This window comes from Odocoileus virginianus, chromosome 1, assembly GCF_023699985.2.
Source record: "Odocoileus virginianus isolate 20LAN1187 ecotype Illinois chromosome 1, Ovbor_1.2, whole genome shotgun sequence".
NCBI lineage: Eukaryota > Metazoa > Chordata > Mammalia > Artiodactyla > Cervidae > Odocoileus > Odocoileus virginianus.
Genome location: NC_069674.1, coordinates 7,312,394 through 7,330,906, shown reverse-complemented (window position 1 = coordinate 7,330,906; position 18,513 = coordinate 7,312,394). Strand labels below are relative to the sequence as shown.

Sequence of the window (18,513 nt, the reverse complement as noted above, 5' to 3'; positions counted from 1 at the left end):
TGGAAATATTCATAGCTTAAGCATCATAATAGACTATGGTCATAGCCTTTTGTTTTTCTTGAAGTAGATAATTGCTTTTTTTTTTTTTTTACTTGCAACTTTCTCTCTGTACCATTTGCCACTTTTCTTACTTTCTGATCCACTCTGGGGACAGTTTCCCACAAGGTGATGGCATTAGATGATCGGGAAGGTCCAGAATTCTCTTGGTGGCTTCCTCCAGAAACTGCCATCCTCATAGCTGGCTGACTCTTTGCTTTATTGGAGTATAAATGGGATCTTTACTTTGGTTCTAACAGGTTTCTGTTGATACATGGGAACATTGGCACTGCAGTATCTTGTAAGCAGCTGTATTTGTATTAATGACTGTTGACATTGATGATGCACGTTGATTTCCTTGACCTTTCTCCAAGTCACGTTTATAACTACTGCACGAGCGTTCACCAGTCAAACCAAGCTCGAGGGGCCGGTGTCCCTCCTTCTAAATCGAAAAAGGGGCAGACGCCCGGGGGAGCTCAGTTTGTGGGCTTGGAGTTGTACAAGCGGCTTAAAGAGTTCCTGAAGAATTACTTGACAAATCTTCTTAAGGTAAGATGTTTTACATTTATACTGAACGTTTATGATAGAATGTAAAAAGATAAAAAGTAGTGAAATAATGATTGTGAGTTAATTTCTCATTGTTCTTGGCACCGACATGTCTGTGCCTGAAGAGGTGCTGCTCTTAGGTTGTTTGCCCATTATGAAAATGAAACCTTCCTAAGCCATATTCTGTTAACTTGTTAGATCAGAAGTTTCTGATACCTTTCCCTAATGTGGTACTTTCCTTAAATTACTGACCATTTGGTGTTTGGTGGTTAGAAAGCGATGAACCTATTAATTTAAAGCACATAATTATGAATTCAAGTTACCTATGTGTATTTTGAACCCACTGTAATATTCTGTATTAAGTGTATGAATGACTAAGGTTATCCAGCCTCTGGTAATCACATTTTTCCAACATCTTTTGCACACGTATGTATAGAGATTTTTGATTTACACAAATAATGTCCAAAAAACTCCAGCATGCTCCAAATTTGTTTTTCTTAATATATTTTGCAAGGTAACTGGAAACTTTAGCATCATTTAACAGAGCAGAGTTGAGTGAGCACAATCGTGACCAAGACAGTATCTTTTTCACATTCCCAAGCAGTCTTGATGAAGCCACTGTGTCCTCCTGGCTCTGATTTGCAACACTTTGTAAAGTGAACACTGGGATTCATTATTCTTTAGTATCGAAGTGACAGTGTGTTGTGTTGTGAAAGGTGTTGATAGGCCTGCCGTCAGCAATTTTTTTTTTTTTTTTTGCATTTTTAAAAAAGGTCATCTGCTATCATCCAGAAGAGATTAGCTTTATGTGTTGGGTTCATCCCTTGTTATTTAAATCTAAATGAACACAAGTTTGGTTGTATCAAGATATGGCCAGGTTTCCATGTGGCTTGTTGGATCATTTGTGCACCCATGTGTTTCTGGAGCTTTGTTCTGTAGCTTTTTATTCTGCCAGCTGGAGGGCCCGAGGCCCCAAGTTCACGGAGGGGCTGCCTACCACCACCACCCCCCACCAAGCCCCTCAGATTTCTCTTCTCCTGCAGCACATTTTAATGATATAATGCCCCATTTTTAAAGGGTAAGATGTCATTTGTAGATGTCATTAATACCTAAGAAAAAATTTCAAGTTAGTTTCCTTTGAATAAAGATTTGTGGTTTAAGTTGTAGAAATTTCAGTAAAAGTAATTTTTATAATTAAGTAAATTTAATGAAGAAAGAAGATACATTAGAAAATGGAATAGTACTGGCCCCATGATCTAAATTGTTAATCAGATATCTTTTTAACAGAGAAATTATAAAAAAATAAGGGATTTCCTTAACCTATCCCTGTTGGTGAATATAAAGGAATTACCCTCATATTCTACAAGTTCAGTCTTTTACAAATGTATATGCATATTTAATACTGTGAAAAAAGTTCCAGTTTGAGATGAAAGAATTTTTGTTAAAATTCTCTGTAGTCTAATCCTCACGAGCTACATTCTTGTGAGAATTTGTAGTAAGTGAGTATGTTTTGTGTACAGAATAATTTAAAGAACCTGTCTGTCTAAAACCACGTGCACCAGTATATCTTAGTGCAATAGATCTGTTCCAGTGAACTCTTATCTTGATAAATTAATCATGCGACGAATTAGTCATCTTAAAGCTTTGGTTGCCTTGTTTCCAGGACGGAGAAGATTTGATGGATGAGAGTGTGCTGAAGTTCTACACTCAGCAGTGGGAAGACTACCGGTTTTCAAGCAAAGTGCTCAACGGGATCTGTGCCTACCTCAACAGACATTGGGTTCGCCGTGAATGTGACGAAGGACGGAAGGGAATCTATGAAATCTATTCTGTAAGATTTGACCACACACCTTTCAGGCGTGTGTTTTTCTTGGCGATGTTTCCTTTCCAGCAAGGGATCTAAGCAGATAGTGAGCAGCTTTCAGACTAGCAAGCTAATTTTCTTTGTTTTAATTTATCAAAAAACAGCCCTTGGATGTTTTGTGGCAAGACAGGAGAAGGATGAGGAATTGGAAGTTCTGAAATACAGCCTGCACGCTTCTGCAGGTACAGGTTTAAAAAGCCGGCCGTGGGGCTGAGCCTGGAGCTGGCCCCGTCTTAGCACAACAAGCCTGCAGGCACAGCGGGCCCGCGCCTCCAGAGTCAGCCCTCGTGGCCTTTTGGGGTCAGGGAAGCTGCTTCCAGGAGCGAACTGTGATGTGAAATTCCATTCTGCCCACTCACTTTAGGAAGTAATGACACAGTTCAAAATTGATGGGTTTTTAAAAGACTGCAGGAAAATGAATTCTGAAGAGGCAAAGTCTGGATTGTTAAAACACCTTCATAGTATGTTTCTTCAGTCAAGGAAGCTTTTTCCAAGGCCCGTTGGTTTTCAAAGTGTGGTCCCCAAACCCTCAGCATCATTGTGACCTGGGAACTTGTTAGAAAGGCAAATATTGGGGCCTTAAGCAAGACTTGCTTAACTAGACGCTCTGGAGGTGGGACTGGCCAGCGTGTTAGCAGCAGGCTCTCCAGGTGCTTCTAATGCTCGTTCTAGTCTGAGAACCAACTGAGGGAGGACTTAAACCACCAGGACAGCCCCTCTGTTCATAATGGGCTCAGATACACAGACAGTACCTTTTTTGAATGGTGTTAGAATGTCAGTTCTATTGCATAATGAGTGTCTCCATACCCACGCATGATGCTGTAATAGCAGTGCTTTGCAGCTTTACACGTTTGATTAAAAGAAAAATACAATGTACCACAGATGCATAGCAAGTCTTTATCACTTGTATAGCTCAGTTTCTGTACGGAACTGTTAACTGCTGTTTAACAGGATTTTGTTACATAGCTTTAACAAAGCTTTCTAGGTTTAGTGTTCATTTGAGCCTCACATAGTTTACCTTTTCCATTAAAAATAACTTCTTGAGACTGAAAAATTGTCTGTGGGAATCAGCATGATTTTGATTTCCCCCTGACTGAAAGCACCATATGTATGCCCTATAGTAATGTCACAGGCTCCTACAAATCATTATGGTCTTTAAACTTTTTGAATACTGTTTTCAAAATTTGACTACTTTTTTTTTTTAACTTTCAAAATTCATAGTTTCTACATCCTTAAATGCTGTAGTTAGTTTGGAAGTACACTCTGCAGCCACAGTTCTTAGCAAAGGCCAGTGGACACCCGTCTGGAAACAGTACTTCCTCTGCATGCTCTTCCAGGAGGCTGTTGAGTTCACAGTTCAAATACCAATCGACACACGCGACGGTTCTTACACAGTGATCTCTTGTTGCATTTTCCAGAATCTCCAGGAGATGGGGATGCTTTGTCATGAATTATAAAGTTTTCCCTTTTTCCTAGTAATTTTTTCTTTCTCTTCAGTTACAGAAGGTTGTTGGTTTCCTTTCAAGTCAACCAGAGGACATAAATTAATTTCATTATCCACATATTGAAGTGATGCAGCAAGACTTTCCCCCTGATTTGTCCCTCTGAACTTCCTCTGGCTTACCTTTGGTCCTGCTCTCTTAATCTGCCTTTCTTCCTTCAAAGCGACCAGTTATCCAGAGTTAAATCGCATCTGTCTTATGCTGTCTCAAGTTAGAAAAATGTTTGGAAAAAGTTATTTTTGAAGGTGTAGTGTCTTCACTAGGAGCTGATGGCAGCACACAGCGTGTTCCTTGCCTCCCTCCTGCACCGAGGAGGCCTGGGGAGTTGGAGGGTGTGCACCTGAAGAGTTACTTCCCAAACCTTGCCCCCCAGGGGGCATTTCTCCTGACAAACTAAGACTCTTCCTTTCCCAGCAACTTCTTTGACAGCATAGTTCCTAATTCTGAAATCACCTTTTTATTCTAATAGAAGACTTGGGTATACAGTGTTCATATCTTATTAAAGATATTTTCTCTTAAATACTGCTTTCATGTTGCCCTTTTTTGGTAGAAATTTTTCATTTTGTAAATGAAATTTACATAGAATCTTTTCAGAACTGTATGTATAAACCTAGTTTTATCTGTGGTTAAATTTGGGAAAAAATAAGACTGATAGCATTTATATAAGTGTCTCAGCAGTTATTGAGTATTGAATTCCCTTAAGTTTGAATTTAACTGAATAATACTTCAACAGTTTAAAAGCCATATATGAATTAATATTTCCCTCTTGGAGGGGGGGGAACATTTTATAGTAATCATCTGACATACCCTCTATAAGTTCCAAAAACTTTAAAAAAAAAAAGTATCATATGCACACACATAAGTAAAATGAATACTTTATGTATAATGAAGGTTTCCCAGGTGGCACAGTGGTAAAGAATCTGCCTGCCAATGCAGGAGAGACAGGAGACTCAGGTTTGACCCCTGGGTCAGGAAGATCCTTTGGAGTAGGAAGTGGCAACCCATTTCAGTATTCTTGCCTGGAAGATTCTTAGACAGAGGAGCCTGGCAGGCTACAGTCCATGGGGTCACAAAGAGTTGGACGCAATTGAGCACACAAGAAAAAAGAGAAGTTTTTAACTCAAGAGAATGGCTCTCTGATTTCATCATGATTTTTTACCAAGTTTATAAATAAAAATATTGATGCATATAATCTGGGATTTGGGCTGTCTCCTACAGCTTTGAAAAAAACATCATAAAAGTATAGCCATTTAATACTGTTGCTTTTTCTTTTCGTTCAGCTTGCATTGGTGACTTGGAGAGACTGTCTTTTCAGGCCACTGAATAAACAGGTACCTATTTGTGTGTGTTGTGTTTTCCTTTTAAAACCCCTTCCAGGTGTCATACCTTAGCCATCGTCTTCCTCGCTCCTTTAGAGTGTCCTCAGAGTCCCTCTCATCTTGCCTTTGACAGATTTAAATGTTTAAGAGCTATGTAGTAACATAATACTGATGCATACCATAGTCTGTAATCTACATGTCTCTTTCCTACATCTGTTCTAAAGGTAACAAATGCTGTTTTAAAACTTATTGAAAAAGAAAGAAATGGTGAAACCATCAATACAAGACTGATAAGTGGAGTTGTACAGTCTTATGGTAAGCAGTTTTCCCTTTAATTTAGTGAAAGTTTTGGTATCAGTGGCAGTGATAACAGTGATGCAACAGATTTGTTTTCAAATAGTATTATCAAGAATGTTGTTAGCATTTATCAACGTACTCATAATTCTGTTTATGTCAGTGTTATTATGTTTGATTTTACCCATTATAAAGATTGTTTATCTTCATGCCTTAAGGAAATTTTGACGGACTAGACATTTGACATTTGAATTATTTTCTTTTCTGGTTTCGCACTGAATTACTGGATCTATATACCTGTATAGACTGATAACTAAGCACTTATGTATGCTTAGAGTGTCATTGATGGAGCTGAATAATAACCAGAAATCTGTATCATCTTGAACAACTGCCATTGAGAAGCCAATAAAGTAATAAGTGTTTTAAAACTTAAGTAAGATTGTATTTCTTTGAAAGTTTACAATTAAGCATTCTTATTATTTTTAAGCTTTAGAAATATTAAGATGTTCTCTTATTGAACTTCATGAGAACTTTGAAGCATGCCTGGCTGTCAGAATCACTTGCCTTTGTGTGTCTTGGATTTTTTTTCTTTTATGCAAAATGTACTTAACTACCAGAATATAAGTTTGCCTTTTGCCCTGCTATTTTATTCTTACCTTTTCATCATAACTTAAACTAAAAGCTACACCTCAAGTAAAATATATATTCCTTAAAATATAACCAAAATGAGGCAGTTGAAATATAGTTCGTGTTTATTTCCAGTGGAGCTGGGACTGAATGAAGATGACGCCTTTGCAAAGGGCCCTACGCTAACAGTGTACAAAGAATCCTTTGAATCTCAGTTTCTGGCTGACACAGAAAGATTTTATACCAGAGAGAGTACCGAATTCTTGCAGCAGAACCCGGTTACTGAATATATGAAAAAGGTAAGCTTGAACATACTTAGAGTAGGCTTAAGTTAAAAGTTACCGCTGCTCAAATAAATTTCTCTTTTTATTCTTTTATGTGCAGCTTCCTTCAAAGTCATTTCTTGGGCACTGGTAACCAGCAGTGTTTGTAGCAGGTGCAGATGGTTTCTCCCAGTTCACTAGGGAGCTTGTATAAATTGATTTAATAATCGTGGCTCATGTTCTCCTTACTGTGTGGAGGACGTAACTGTTACAGTTGAATGACGTACGTGTCTTAAACACTCTCTCCTAGAATGTATATGCTCCTAGAATGGCAGTCATGGTCTTATATCAATGAAAAAAATAGCGTTTAAGGAACAAATTTTTATCCGCAAACTTTAAGCTTTTTACTTTTTGCTTCTGGGATATCTCCTAAAAATCTATTTAACACAACCTTCCAGTGTGTATTAGAGGAGAAGTCCTTCCAAAAGAACAGGATCAAAATCTTAGATGAGAAGATTGGGGATTGGTCTCTGCATCATAAATCTTCTACATTAAGTGATGTCACAGTGCAATTCTGCGAGAATTATTCTAACTTCCCTTCTCGGAAATACCGGCGTCCCAGACTTAAGCTCAGAGGAGTGACCTCAGTCGGGTCAGCAGACTCTGTGAAGGGCCAGATGCTAAATACTTTAGACCTTGTGCGCATGTGTTCTCATTTGCAACTGCTCAGCTCTGCATTGCGGCGCAAAAGCAGCCTCGGCAACATCTAAACTGTGCTCCAATACAAGTTTCCTTCCAGCAGAATTTTGCCCCCAGGATGTAGTTTGCCAACCCCTGACCTAGACAGGCAAGGAGACTTCCGGGGGTCTGGGGCTGTGTGTCTGACACCCACTTTTCCCTTTATTCTCTGTTCACTTGGAGAGCAGAGTCACTTTCTCCATGTGCTGACACCAAAAGTCAAGGAGAGCAACAGCTCCCCTGTCTAACCACATAGAGAAAGTCCTTCTCAATTTGTCCATGACATTCCTAGTACATTTTCCCATAAGAGATAGTAATTATAAGTGGGCCTTACAAGTCTGAAGTTGAAAGTCCTTGACAGACAAATATCTGATCCTTCAAAACCTAACAGAAGTGGAACCCTGCAAAACTATTACACTTGGGAAAGTGATAGTTCTTTGTGTATTTATAAGTTAAATTAGCTTTTGTGTGCCAGTCTGGAAGCTAACCAGCTTATTGAGAGTTGGAACAGCTGCCTGAGCAGTTAGTTTTAAATCTAAGCACTGATTTTTACAGTGTAGTTTTCATAAACATATCTTTTATTGAACTGTACTATATATGGTGAGTCTTTTAAAACTGTATATGTTTTTTAAAAGTATGGCCTGTTATCAGGGTACAAATCCACAAGTGTGGTTCAGGCCTTTTCATTTCATGGACTTTTAGTAAATTGCAGTTACTTGCTGTCCACACTGAGGAAGGTGGTAGTGCTTTGGTGCATGGAAATCCGCTCTGTAGACCTACGGTTTCAACCCAGTCTGAGCCCTGCCTTCAAGGGAGAGTGTGCTACCTGCATCCTGGCTATCTTAGGTGGGATTTCTTGGGTTAAAGGTTTGGCCCAAATCTGGTTGGGTCTTAGCAAACATGGCAGCCATTCCATTTGAAAAATCTGTCATGTAGAGATTCTGTGGGCTTAAAATTGGAATTTAACCGTCTGAACAGTGCTACTATTACCACTAGATGTAGATTTGCATCTCAAACTGGGATATATGTCTAATTGAAAATCCCCAGTCCACCATTTACCAGGGGTGACTTTAACCACCATTTACTAAGGAGTTAAAGTCTGTTCCTCAGTTTCCTTCTCATCTGGAAAATGGTGATACTTTATCATCATCATCATCATTATTATGTATTTTTGATGTTTGGCCATGAGTATGCACTGATAATATACAGGATAAAATATGGAACATTTTATTCAATAACTTGAGAAATTATGTTTATATTCGAACACTTATTAGGAAGTAAAATACAAAACTCATGAATAGCATTGAGATAAAACATCAACTTTAAAGAACTACTTTCCTTTTAGCAGCCAGTTTGGGCTAGATGTACAGATTCTCTGGGGACTGTGTTCCTTTTTCTTGAGTTGTCCTTGAGAAGAAACAATTGAGAATCTCTGGCTTCCCTTCTCCTGATGGCGTCGACCAGTGAACAAGCCTCAGCCGCATGAGTTTCAGTGTATCTTACTGTCTCATGTGATTGAGTCTGTGGTGAGCCTCGAAAGAATATTTGACCTTTCTAGGTTTCTAATGTCATTTTTTTTAAAGATTTAAAAACAAAATATATGTTATGAATTTGCTTACTGCTTTTTGATCCATTTTTTCATTTTGTTTTTCCTGTATACTGATCCTAATAGAATTAATAGAGACAGTCTTTGTTTGCTTAATTTTATTCAGTCCTTTTGAATTTGTACTCTGATGTGATTATCTGCCAAGTACAATGGTGATCATGAACTTATTTACCGTCAAATCAACAAAGAATGTAAATCACTGTCCCTCCTAAAACCTAATGACTTCATACCCAGGATTTTGGGGTTTTTGGTTTCCCCAGTCATGACACTTTACTGTAGTCTGTGAAATGTGGAGAATAGCATTATGTCTGAAAAAAACCAATGTACATTCCTTATTTTGAAAATACTATATTGCTAAATGATGCCAAAATTATAATAGCAACATCAAAGATCACTGACCAAAGGTCAGCTTAATAAATAATAATAATGGAAAAAGTTTAAATATTTTGAGAATAACCAAAATGTGGCACAGATACACAGAGTGAGCAGATGCTCTTGGAAAAATGGTGCTGATAGCCTTGCACAGCTCAGAGTCACCACAGACCTCCAGTTGCTGTTTAAAAAACAAAACCAGCACCGAAGCAAAAGAAGGAGGTCGGCCTGGGTCCCTGCTTGTTCACAGTTTCAGTCACCCGCAATCAGCCTCTCTCTGGCAGTACTGAATGAGAGGTTCCAGGAATAAGCAGTCTGTAAGTTTTAAATTGCACAGTATCGATAAGGGTATTACCCCCTAAAAGTGTGAAACTGCACATGTCTGTGGGAAGAAAATTGATGTAAAGCCGTGTGGATGGTTAATCATGATAACCTCATAGAAGTCATTTGAAGAGGACTTGGAAACAAACATGTAGGTTACAGAGGAAGCCACATGCCAGGGGCCAGTAAATTGTGGCTAGCATTCCCTCCCCACCCCACCCCAAACCAAAGGGCCCTTCCCTTCTCTTGTTTTCTTCCTCGTGTCAGGTAGGGCAGGATTGTGAGTTGGATCTGTCACTGTTCTTGTTCTAAAAAGACGTGCGTGCGGACGGCTGACCCGAGTTCGCTCCCGCAGGCGGAGGCCCGTCTGCTGGAGGAGCAGCGCAGGGTCCAGGTGTACCTCCACGAGAGCACGCAGGACGAGCTCGCCAGGAAGTGCGAGCAGGTGCTCATCGAGAAGCACCTGGAGATCTTCCACACGGAGTTCCAGAACCTGCTGGACGCCGACAAGAATGAAGGTGAGCCGCCGATGTTTATCAAGATGTGTGATTGCGAAATCATGTGAAGGTCTGGACTCAGAGTTAGCATTACCAGCACCAGCCACTCTTTAAGAAAGCTGTGTATGTGTGTACCTTGTGGTGTGTTGATCTCAGATCTCTATAGTGTGTTTTGGGTGTGACTTTGGAGGAAGAGCATCTTTTCAATTTGATTTGAAATCTGACTTATTCCATACACTTTAGCTTTCAGTGATGCTACCACTGTTCTGTGCATGTGAGCATGTGCCTTTTATGCTGGAAGTTCTCAGAGATGAGAAAGCTGCTGTTCTGCTGAAGTATTTTCCATACCCCTACCTCGTTTTCCTGAGACGTGTGAGGAGCTCAGTAGAAGATTTCATGTTCAGACGCAGGACTTTTCTTCTTTGGTGCTCATAAATCAGCCATGTGCCATGCATATATTAAGTGACAAATGTGGGGGCCCTTTTGTGACTGAATTGTTTGTATAATTGAGGATATTCATAAATACTCCTTAAATGTATTCATTCTTATAAATAATATTTGAGTGCCTATTATGTATTAGGCATAATCAGTTTCTCAATCTTGAATCATCACCTGTAGTTCCTGTTCAGCTTTTTTCTCTGTTAATATCAGTAGTTTCTCCTGGCAAGGGGGAAATATGCTCTCATAATCACATGACTTCATTGTTACTTTTGGCAAAATGTACATATGCTAAATATAAAGTATTTGAGTATAATTAAGTGCAATTGATTATTAGGTCTAAAAACATGGCGGTTTTATTTCACTGTACCTTTCATCTCTATAAATACATACTTAGTGGAATGGATTTGCAAAGTTTGTTTTGATGTGTAAACGTGGCTCCTTCTTCTTTCAGATTTGGGTCGCATGTATAATCTTGTATCTAGAATCCAAGATGGCCTGGGAGAATTGAAAAAACTCCTGGAGACACACATTCATAATCAGGGTCTTGCAGCAATTGAAAAGTGTGGAGAAGCTGCATTAAATGTAAGTACTGTTCAACTGAATGGACCTAACCATTCCCATGCGTGGACCGCAGGCGGGTGTCCTGCCTCCACCTACAGGTCTAGTGGGCAAGATTTTCACTGGACTCTCATAGAGAACCATCTACTGGCTCTTTAAAGTAGGAGTTTCACAAGTGTCTTTGTTTAGTAAATATCTCCATTAATTCTCCTCTGGCACTTCTTAGGCATTAAAGATGTTATGTCTTGACTTTTTTTTCCTTTCATTGTTTCTCAAAATTAACTTTCGATGCACTAGAAGAGAGCGGATGAGTCCGTGGAAAGAAGAGGCTGAAGCCTCCCAGAAGCCCGGCTCTGCTCCAGGGCCACAGGCTGCCCCGTCGGGAACTGTGGTCTGAGTGCCGCACTCCATTTGGAGACCTCAGGGCTGTTTGCTCTGGAAAGGCCCTGAAATGTACGGCATTTCTCATACAACCTCCATCCCCACTGCCACCCCCACTCCAGGAGGTCCCAGAGAATTTCTGCTGGGTTTTCTATAATTCAGTTGTTGATTTTACATGGGAAGATCATGTGTTTCTGAGAGACAGGCTAGTTGCCTCAGGTTTGTCCCTGTTGTGAGCTTTTAATTTCAGTAGTGTTTGGGACAGCTAATGGAGAAGAAAAGCTTCTGGAACACAGTTGGTTCTTCTGCCTCAGTCAGAAAACTTTTTGTCCCTGATATTACTGTATTTGGTGTAAAGTATTTCGAGTCTTTATTTTCCTGTTAATCTTTGGGGGCTCCCTTTTCCACTTTCATTATGGGGCTTGCTGCATCACTTGTTGCCACATCTGTGGATTATCAGAGGGAAGAATGTGAACACACCTTAGACTTTTACATGGCAGGGGACAGGTTTGGTGGAGAGTGCTGTGGAAGAGGTCTCCAGGTTTCAGGGTGAGGTCCCAGCAGTGAGATTCGCAGTGCTGTGGGGCCCCTGCACACAGACCCCGGGGACAATCCGTCTGGGCTCAGATCCAGCTTGGCTGTTCACTAACCGCTGACCGCACTGCTCACTCGCTTGTCCTGTCTGTGGCAGTTAGGAAGAAAGACTAATGATGGTGACCATCTTCTAGAGGTTTTGTGAATAAAGAATATTTAATGCTTACAAAGGGCTTCTTACTTGAAAGCCCGCAGTGCTTAGCAGTGAGGATTGCCGTTTTTACCAGGTATACAGTCCTGTTCAACTGTTTTTAATTATGTAAAAATTATATAATGATTTTTCTTATGTCCAAACTCTAAATATTTCTTGTTGAAGAGCCTGACACACAGACACAGGTACACACACATGCGCATGTGTGCGCGTACATGAGACTCAAAAGGGGCCACCTTAATGAAGTTATCTTTTCAGTAACGTAAGCTTTTCATAGTTATTAATTCAAAACCCGGTTTAGCTGTAAGGGCAGGGTAGCCATCCATTTGGCTGGAAAGCATGTTTTACTGCTAATAAATCTGATGTAGGCTGAAATTTTTACAGGTTTTAAGTTTGTAATGTGAGTCAAATAATATTTATGTGTTAGAAACATCAGAATGTCCTTAAGAATTTTCTGAAGGCATATTTTTCATCGTTAAATAGATTTGAGAATCCCATGTGTTCCTGGGTAACTGGTGCCCAGGGAATTCCCCTCTGGGGTCCCCCTCACTTCACCCAAAGAGGAAATGGCGGTCCTCCCCCCATGAAGTGTGGCTGAGAGCCTGAGCACACATGCTGCTTTTAGACGCGCTGCGAATTGTACCTGCCGCGCCCCCAGGCCGGGGAACACTCGAGGACGAGGCTGGGGATCAGGGCTCCTCTCGGGGGATGAGGGCTTCAGGCTGAGGCAGCTCGGTGTGGTCCGGCCCGCCGCGGTCACGGGAGATTCCAGCGGAGGACGAGAGCTGTCGGCCCTCAGAGGCTGGTGACGAGGGCAGGCGTGCCCAGCCAGGCCGCCCGCGCCGTCAGCGTGCTGCGTGGCGGCTCCTGGAAGGCTTCAAAACCGTGTGCGCCAAGGAATCTTCAGGGATGGGCTTAAACTGCTTTAGAGCTGAACAGCGGATCAGATCATTGTTTTAAAAGGCAGGTTTGTCTCACAGGCGAGTCACCCCACATCTGGCCTCTGGACAGAAAGGAGGGAGTGGGCGGCCGGGTCAGTCAGCACATTCCAGCACATTCCACGTTACGCTTAGGTAGAGGGCCCGACACATGTGCTCAGTTGCTGGCAGTGTGGTGACGGTTTGTAGGAGAATGGTCAGATACAGGAGGAGACTTGAGGGGAGCAGTCTGGTAGCAGAGCCCACACCTTCAGGTTCGTTTACAAAGATCAAAGTCCATGGCGTGGCCGGCTGGGTTCTTGGTTTTATCTACCGCAGCAGCCAGCTGCATGATGGTGGCTGTTGCTGTAACTCAAAGGACCAAGGTATGCTGCAGAGAAAATTGAAATGATTTTCCTTTATTCTGCAAGGATCTGTGGCCCGGCTCTGAGCCCAGGGGTCCCTGTGTGAGGTGCCTGGCCTCTGTGCTCTCCTCAGGTCTCAGCTTGTCTTCTCAGACTCCGTGCCCTCCTCCACCCTTAGCTCAGCAGGGGGGCTGTGAGCTCGGGGCCCCTGCCCTCCCCCTTCGCCCCTGGCAGCATTCGTCCCCTGAGATGGAGTCATTTCCTACTGAGTCTGAACCAGCCGTGGGTCTTCACTCCACCATACACGTGACGTGCTAAGACCTGCCTGGTTCTTCTCTCTGCCTAGATGTGTGCCTTCTTTTTTGCCCCTTGTATTAAACACCTTCATCTTCCAATACCCTCAAATGCCATTCCTTCCCCAAAGCCTTTCTCGACCACCCCTTGGAAATAGCATCATGTTGGACTCTTTACATGGCGTTCACACGCCTTACATTTTAGATGTCTGTGTAAATGTCTCCTGCAGAGGTGGCTTTATCCACCGTCGTGCCCTCTGCCCAGGACCGTGCCTTGCACAGAAGAGGGTCTCAGTACACTTGGGCCTTCATGATATTCCAGCAGGGTTCAAGGGGCTTACCCAGTATGTAAAAGGCAGTGGGATAAATGAAACAGCAGCAAAATAAGGGTTGGAAACACAGGCGAAGCTGAATGCAGAGTAGTGAATGGCGCTCAGAGTGCGTACAGTAAGGTGGTGAAGGCTGGTCTCTCAATAGAGGTGGGTCACGAGTTTGCCTCCAGTGTTTTCCATCAGTACAGAAAGCTCTCTGGAAAAGAAGTTGGCAGTACTGTCATAAGGAACAAGCCCGCAGCTCTGAGGAATGACACTTATCGGCATTCAGAACTGGTAATACCTTTCCTAATGGCCCATCTAAAGTGAGCACCAGCTATGTGGAAAGTCATCCACATACAACGTAAATACAAAATAAAACTGTATCAGGCTACTGGATGGCTTTGTAATTTCCCCTGACACCAAAATTTTATAGCAGAATGAAGTTCAGGAAAAGAGTCAGTGCAGACTTGTAAGTCCTTGCTGATGAATACTTGACGGTGCAGTTGGTTTCATGTTGAGTTTTTAATTAGCGCTCTGTTCTGCAGCAATCTGGGTGCTATTGTTCTCCACAAAGAAGGTTTCATGAGGCAGGTATAGAGAATGTTTCAGTACTGTCTGCAGGGCAGAGGTGGCAACAGATAAGCACAAAGTCCTCTTTGAAACCGTATCTTGACTGAGTGACTTCACTCTAAAACCGGACCTGAAATATAACCCAGCAAGAGTGGGCTTGTAGATACTTTGATGTCCAGCGGGGCTGTCGGTCTAACAGTGGGAGGTGGGGCTGCAGACCTAGACTGGGGCACAAAGTTGTCAATGTTTATTTGCAGGTTTGGAGAAAAAAAAAATGTTCTCCCGAGATGGAAAGGTATTTTCAGGAGCAGCCCGGGGCTGCTGACTCCAGGATCGGGAGTGATAGTGCTTGTAAGAGGAGTACTTAAAATGGAGAATTTTAAAAACAGACATAAAATCAGGGAGCTCTGACAAGCATGTTTTTCAGTATAAGACTACGGGGTGAGTCTGAGGCCGTATCAGACTTGTAAAAAAATGTTCTGTGGTTTGGGTTGAGAAGTTGGCTTAGGTGTAATTATAAGAGCTGAATTGTGTATGAATTTACCCCAGAATAAACAGAGTAACATGGTGCTGGGTGCTTCTGGCAGATGTAAGGTTAAGTGATATATCCAAGATTCCCTTTCTTTGGAGTAAAATTCCCAAATATAATAACTTAGTCCTGACTCAACATTCCTGTGGATGGTGAGAGAAGAGAATGATACATGCAGAGCCACACCTGCTCAGGAGCCTTGCGTGTGAAGCGGGGTGTGGCTTCATCTAGTCCAGGGGGATGGAGCACTCAGCCTCAGTCAGGCCTTCTCAGAGTACAGAGCAGGTGGGAGGAGGTCCTCGACCAGCACTGCTGAACGCTGGCCGATGGATTATGGTGTCTGATTTTACTGTTTATCATTTTGAATATGTTGAAAATTTTCCATCATAAAACTTAAACAGAAAGAAAAAACACACGTACTAGTTTTGATGCAGTTGATGTGGGAAAAGAGAGAGGCGCCCAAGGAGCTGTTTTAGGATGAAAGGAAGCAGTTTTGTACAGTAAATCCAACTGACCATTTTAATCACAGAGAACTGACAGCATGGTGACAATGCAGATTGGTCCAGGAAACATGCAGTTAAGTTTGCCCACTCTGTCTTGCCATGAGATGAAGAGAACAACCTTTTTTTCTGAAGGAAAAAAATACACAAATAAATGTCCATTTTTAGTCTGTGATCACCAGGTTCTGAGGAGACTCACTGTGTCCTCGTGTAACCAGGAAGCTCCCTTCTCTCCTCCACCTGTAGGGGGGAACCTCAGTCCTTTCTCCACAGGCAGACCCATCAGGGAGCCTCCTCTTACCAAATCGGACTTTATCCCGCACACCGAGCTCAATTCTGGCTTAGCCTTGCTGTGCATCCGCCCACCCTGAAGTGGCCGCGCCTGGTTCCCGGCCCAGGCCGATGAGAGCGTGAACTCCTCTCGGTGTTTGAGCTCATGCCTGGCAAGGGGGGCGGCCTGCGCAGCACCCCACAGGATGCTGACCATCGTGTGGTGGGGGAGGCCTGCTGTCCAGGGCTCAGGGAAGTTCCCTGAGAAAAGACGGATCCATGATTGGCAGCTGGGATCCCACACAGAGCTCCTACACAGACCAAGAGGTCTGCTGGGACAGAAGAGGGGATGGGGTGCAGGTGAACCTGAGAGGGTGCCCCGGGCTGGCCAGCCCAGGGAGACCCCGAAGGCTAGGTCAGCGATACGCCTTAATTCCAAGGACAAGAGGAAACCAGGTTAAGCGGTGCAATAAGCCTGAAACTGACAATATTTTCTTTCTTTTCTCCTTTATTTTTTTTTAAGTGAAATTGCTACCATGTGAAAAATGGATTAAAAGGAAGAGCTGTTAGTATGCCAGTTAGGCTTATCGAGAGTGGTTCAGGTAGAAGTGACTTGGCTGCTGACAGGGACGCAGAGGAGGAGTGAGGCAGTTAGACTCTGTGATGGGCAGGGTTCATGTCAGACGATGGTTGAAGGGGGACAGTGAATACAGGGGGCGGGTTTTATGGTTCTTTGTGATTTTGAATATATCTGAATCTTTTCTACAATAAAACGTTGACAGAAAAGGAATGTAAATAGCAGTGCAGAGAGCGGCAGGACCAAGGGGGCGGTCAGGCCGGCTCTGATGTGCAGAGTTCAGGAATCCCCCTGCATCCACGGCAGGTTGTGTGAGCTGAGTGGGCACATCTGGTCTGGAGAGGAATGTGCCAGCCACGGCAGAAAGATGCCGATCACGGAGGAGTTGGATGAGGTCCCCCCGGGACCAGCCTGAGCGGTGTCGTGTTTCATGTATGCAGAGAACTCTTGTGTAGTAAGAGTAATCATGCAGATTGCTAAGTGTTCCTTTTTTTTTTTTTTAACATCCAAAATTCACAGCTTTATGTTCTTAAAAAAGCATGCATTTCATCCAGCCGACGTTTCCTCAGCCCTCACCTCTCTTGCTTTTGTGACCCTGCCATCCGGGGCCCTCAGAAACAGCTCCTGCACATCACCATGTACCTGCTGGTTGCTAAATCACTCAGCTTGTGAACGTCTTCTCCTCCATCTGACACTGCCGATGGCTCCTTCCTTCCTTAAACTCCCTCCTCTGTGCTGCTCCCATGTGTCCCTGTCTCCATCTGCCCTTGGCAGGCTCCGAGCTGGCTTCTCTCTGGATCTTAGAAGCTGATTCAAGTCTCCAGGGCTCAGTGCCTTAGCACAGTCTTCCCTTAGGGTGGCTCAGAGGTTAAGGCGTCTGCCTCCAATGTGGGAGACCTGGGTTGGATCCCTGGGTCAGGAAGATCCCCTGGAGAAGGAAATGGCAACCCACTCCAGTATTCTTGCCTGGAGAATCCCATGGACGGAGGAGCCTGGTAGGCTACAATCCACGGGGTCGCAAAGAGTCGGACACGACTGAGCGACTTCACTTCATTCACACCCTCACTCCTCACCAGCCTGAAGACCCTGGCTGGGTCTTCTCCTGTTAGCCAAAAGGATCTGTAATTGGAGTCTGAAGATTTCTGTTCCTTTAGAGATCTGTCTTTCCATGGAGAATTCATATCTGGCATTTCTTGGGACTTTTATATTTTTTCCAAATCCTGGATCTGAGAAAAATCGGAAGAAATGAAGAAGACATGTAGTTCTCCCGTAAACACAGTGATCGACATAGAGGCTCTGCGGTTCAGAGGACTCCATCGATGAGGGTGCAGAGCAAGGGCGGGGGTGCTGAGGCGGGAACTCCGGGCTTCAGGCCGTCTCTGGGAACCAGGCTGAGGCAGAGGGGCAGTCCAGTGGGTCAGCCTTCCTCCTGGGCAGTGCCCAGTTATAAATGTGTGTGTGTCCTCCTCTGCGCCTAAAAAGCAATCAATCTTGCAAACAAAGTAAATATTAATCTGTTTATATTCATAATACACTTTATATCAATCCTGTAAGTGACGTTCCGAGAAACGGCAAGGTTTGGAAGCAAATTAAGTCCTTAAATTGGCAGTTTTGACATGTGATTCTTTGTAATGCTGCTAACCTTACTGTGTAATAGTTTTTGCTGGCATTTTCCAGTGTTTGGGTACTCGTTGGAGGTTAAAGATCTTTGTAAATACTTTAAAAGAACCAATGCCAAGAGAAAAACAGTATAAATGATGAGAAATAATTTGACATGAAGTCAGAAAAAAATCTAAAATCTGAATTGGCAAAAGCAGTATCAATTTCAATGGCAAAACCAAAATTAAGCCAAGCGGACAGTATTTTCATTGTTAAAAGAAATAAGTTTATCTGAAGTAAGACATGTGCCGACTGACAGGTACTTTTGGATACAGTCTTGGGAATCAGACCATTAATACAGAATTCAAGAAAGTTCTACACCTGGAATCGTTCTCCTAAAACTAAGAGCAGAGTTGTACAATGAGACAGTTAATGCTGTGTGTGTGTTCGTGTGTGTGTGTGTGTTCTG

General features: G+C 42.8%; 1 protein-coding gene across 4 annotated transcripts in view; it reads left to right on the top strand.

Moving 5' to 3' along the window:
- Nucleotides 1-18,513, top strand: part of CUL1 (cullin 1) — a 90,253-nt gene that overhangs the window by 56,467 nt on the left and 15,273 nt on the right. For all 4 annotated transcript variants that reach the window (XM_070460847.1, XM_020895730.2, XM_070460716.1 and 1 more), the window contains exons 3-9: nucleotides 411-585; nucleotides 2,246-2,413; nucleotides 5,229-5,279; nucleotides 5,492-5,582; nucleotides 6,324-6,487; nucleotides 9,844-10,006; nucleotides 10,878-11,008. In XM_070460847.1, the coding sequence (XP_070316948.1) occupies nucleotides 411-585; nucleotides 2,246-2,413; nucleotides 5,229-5,279; nucleotides 5,492-5,582; nucleotides 6,324-6,487; nucleotides 9,844-10,006; nucleotides 10,878-11,008 (943 nt within the window). The remainder of the gene's footprint in view (nucleotides 1-410; nucleotides 586-2,245; nucleotides 2,414-5,228; nucleotides 5,280-5,491; nucleotides 5,583-6,323; nucleotides 6,488-9,843; nucleotides 10,007-10,877; nucleotides 11,009-18,513) is intronic.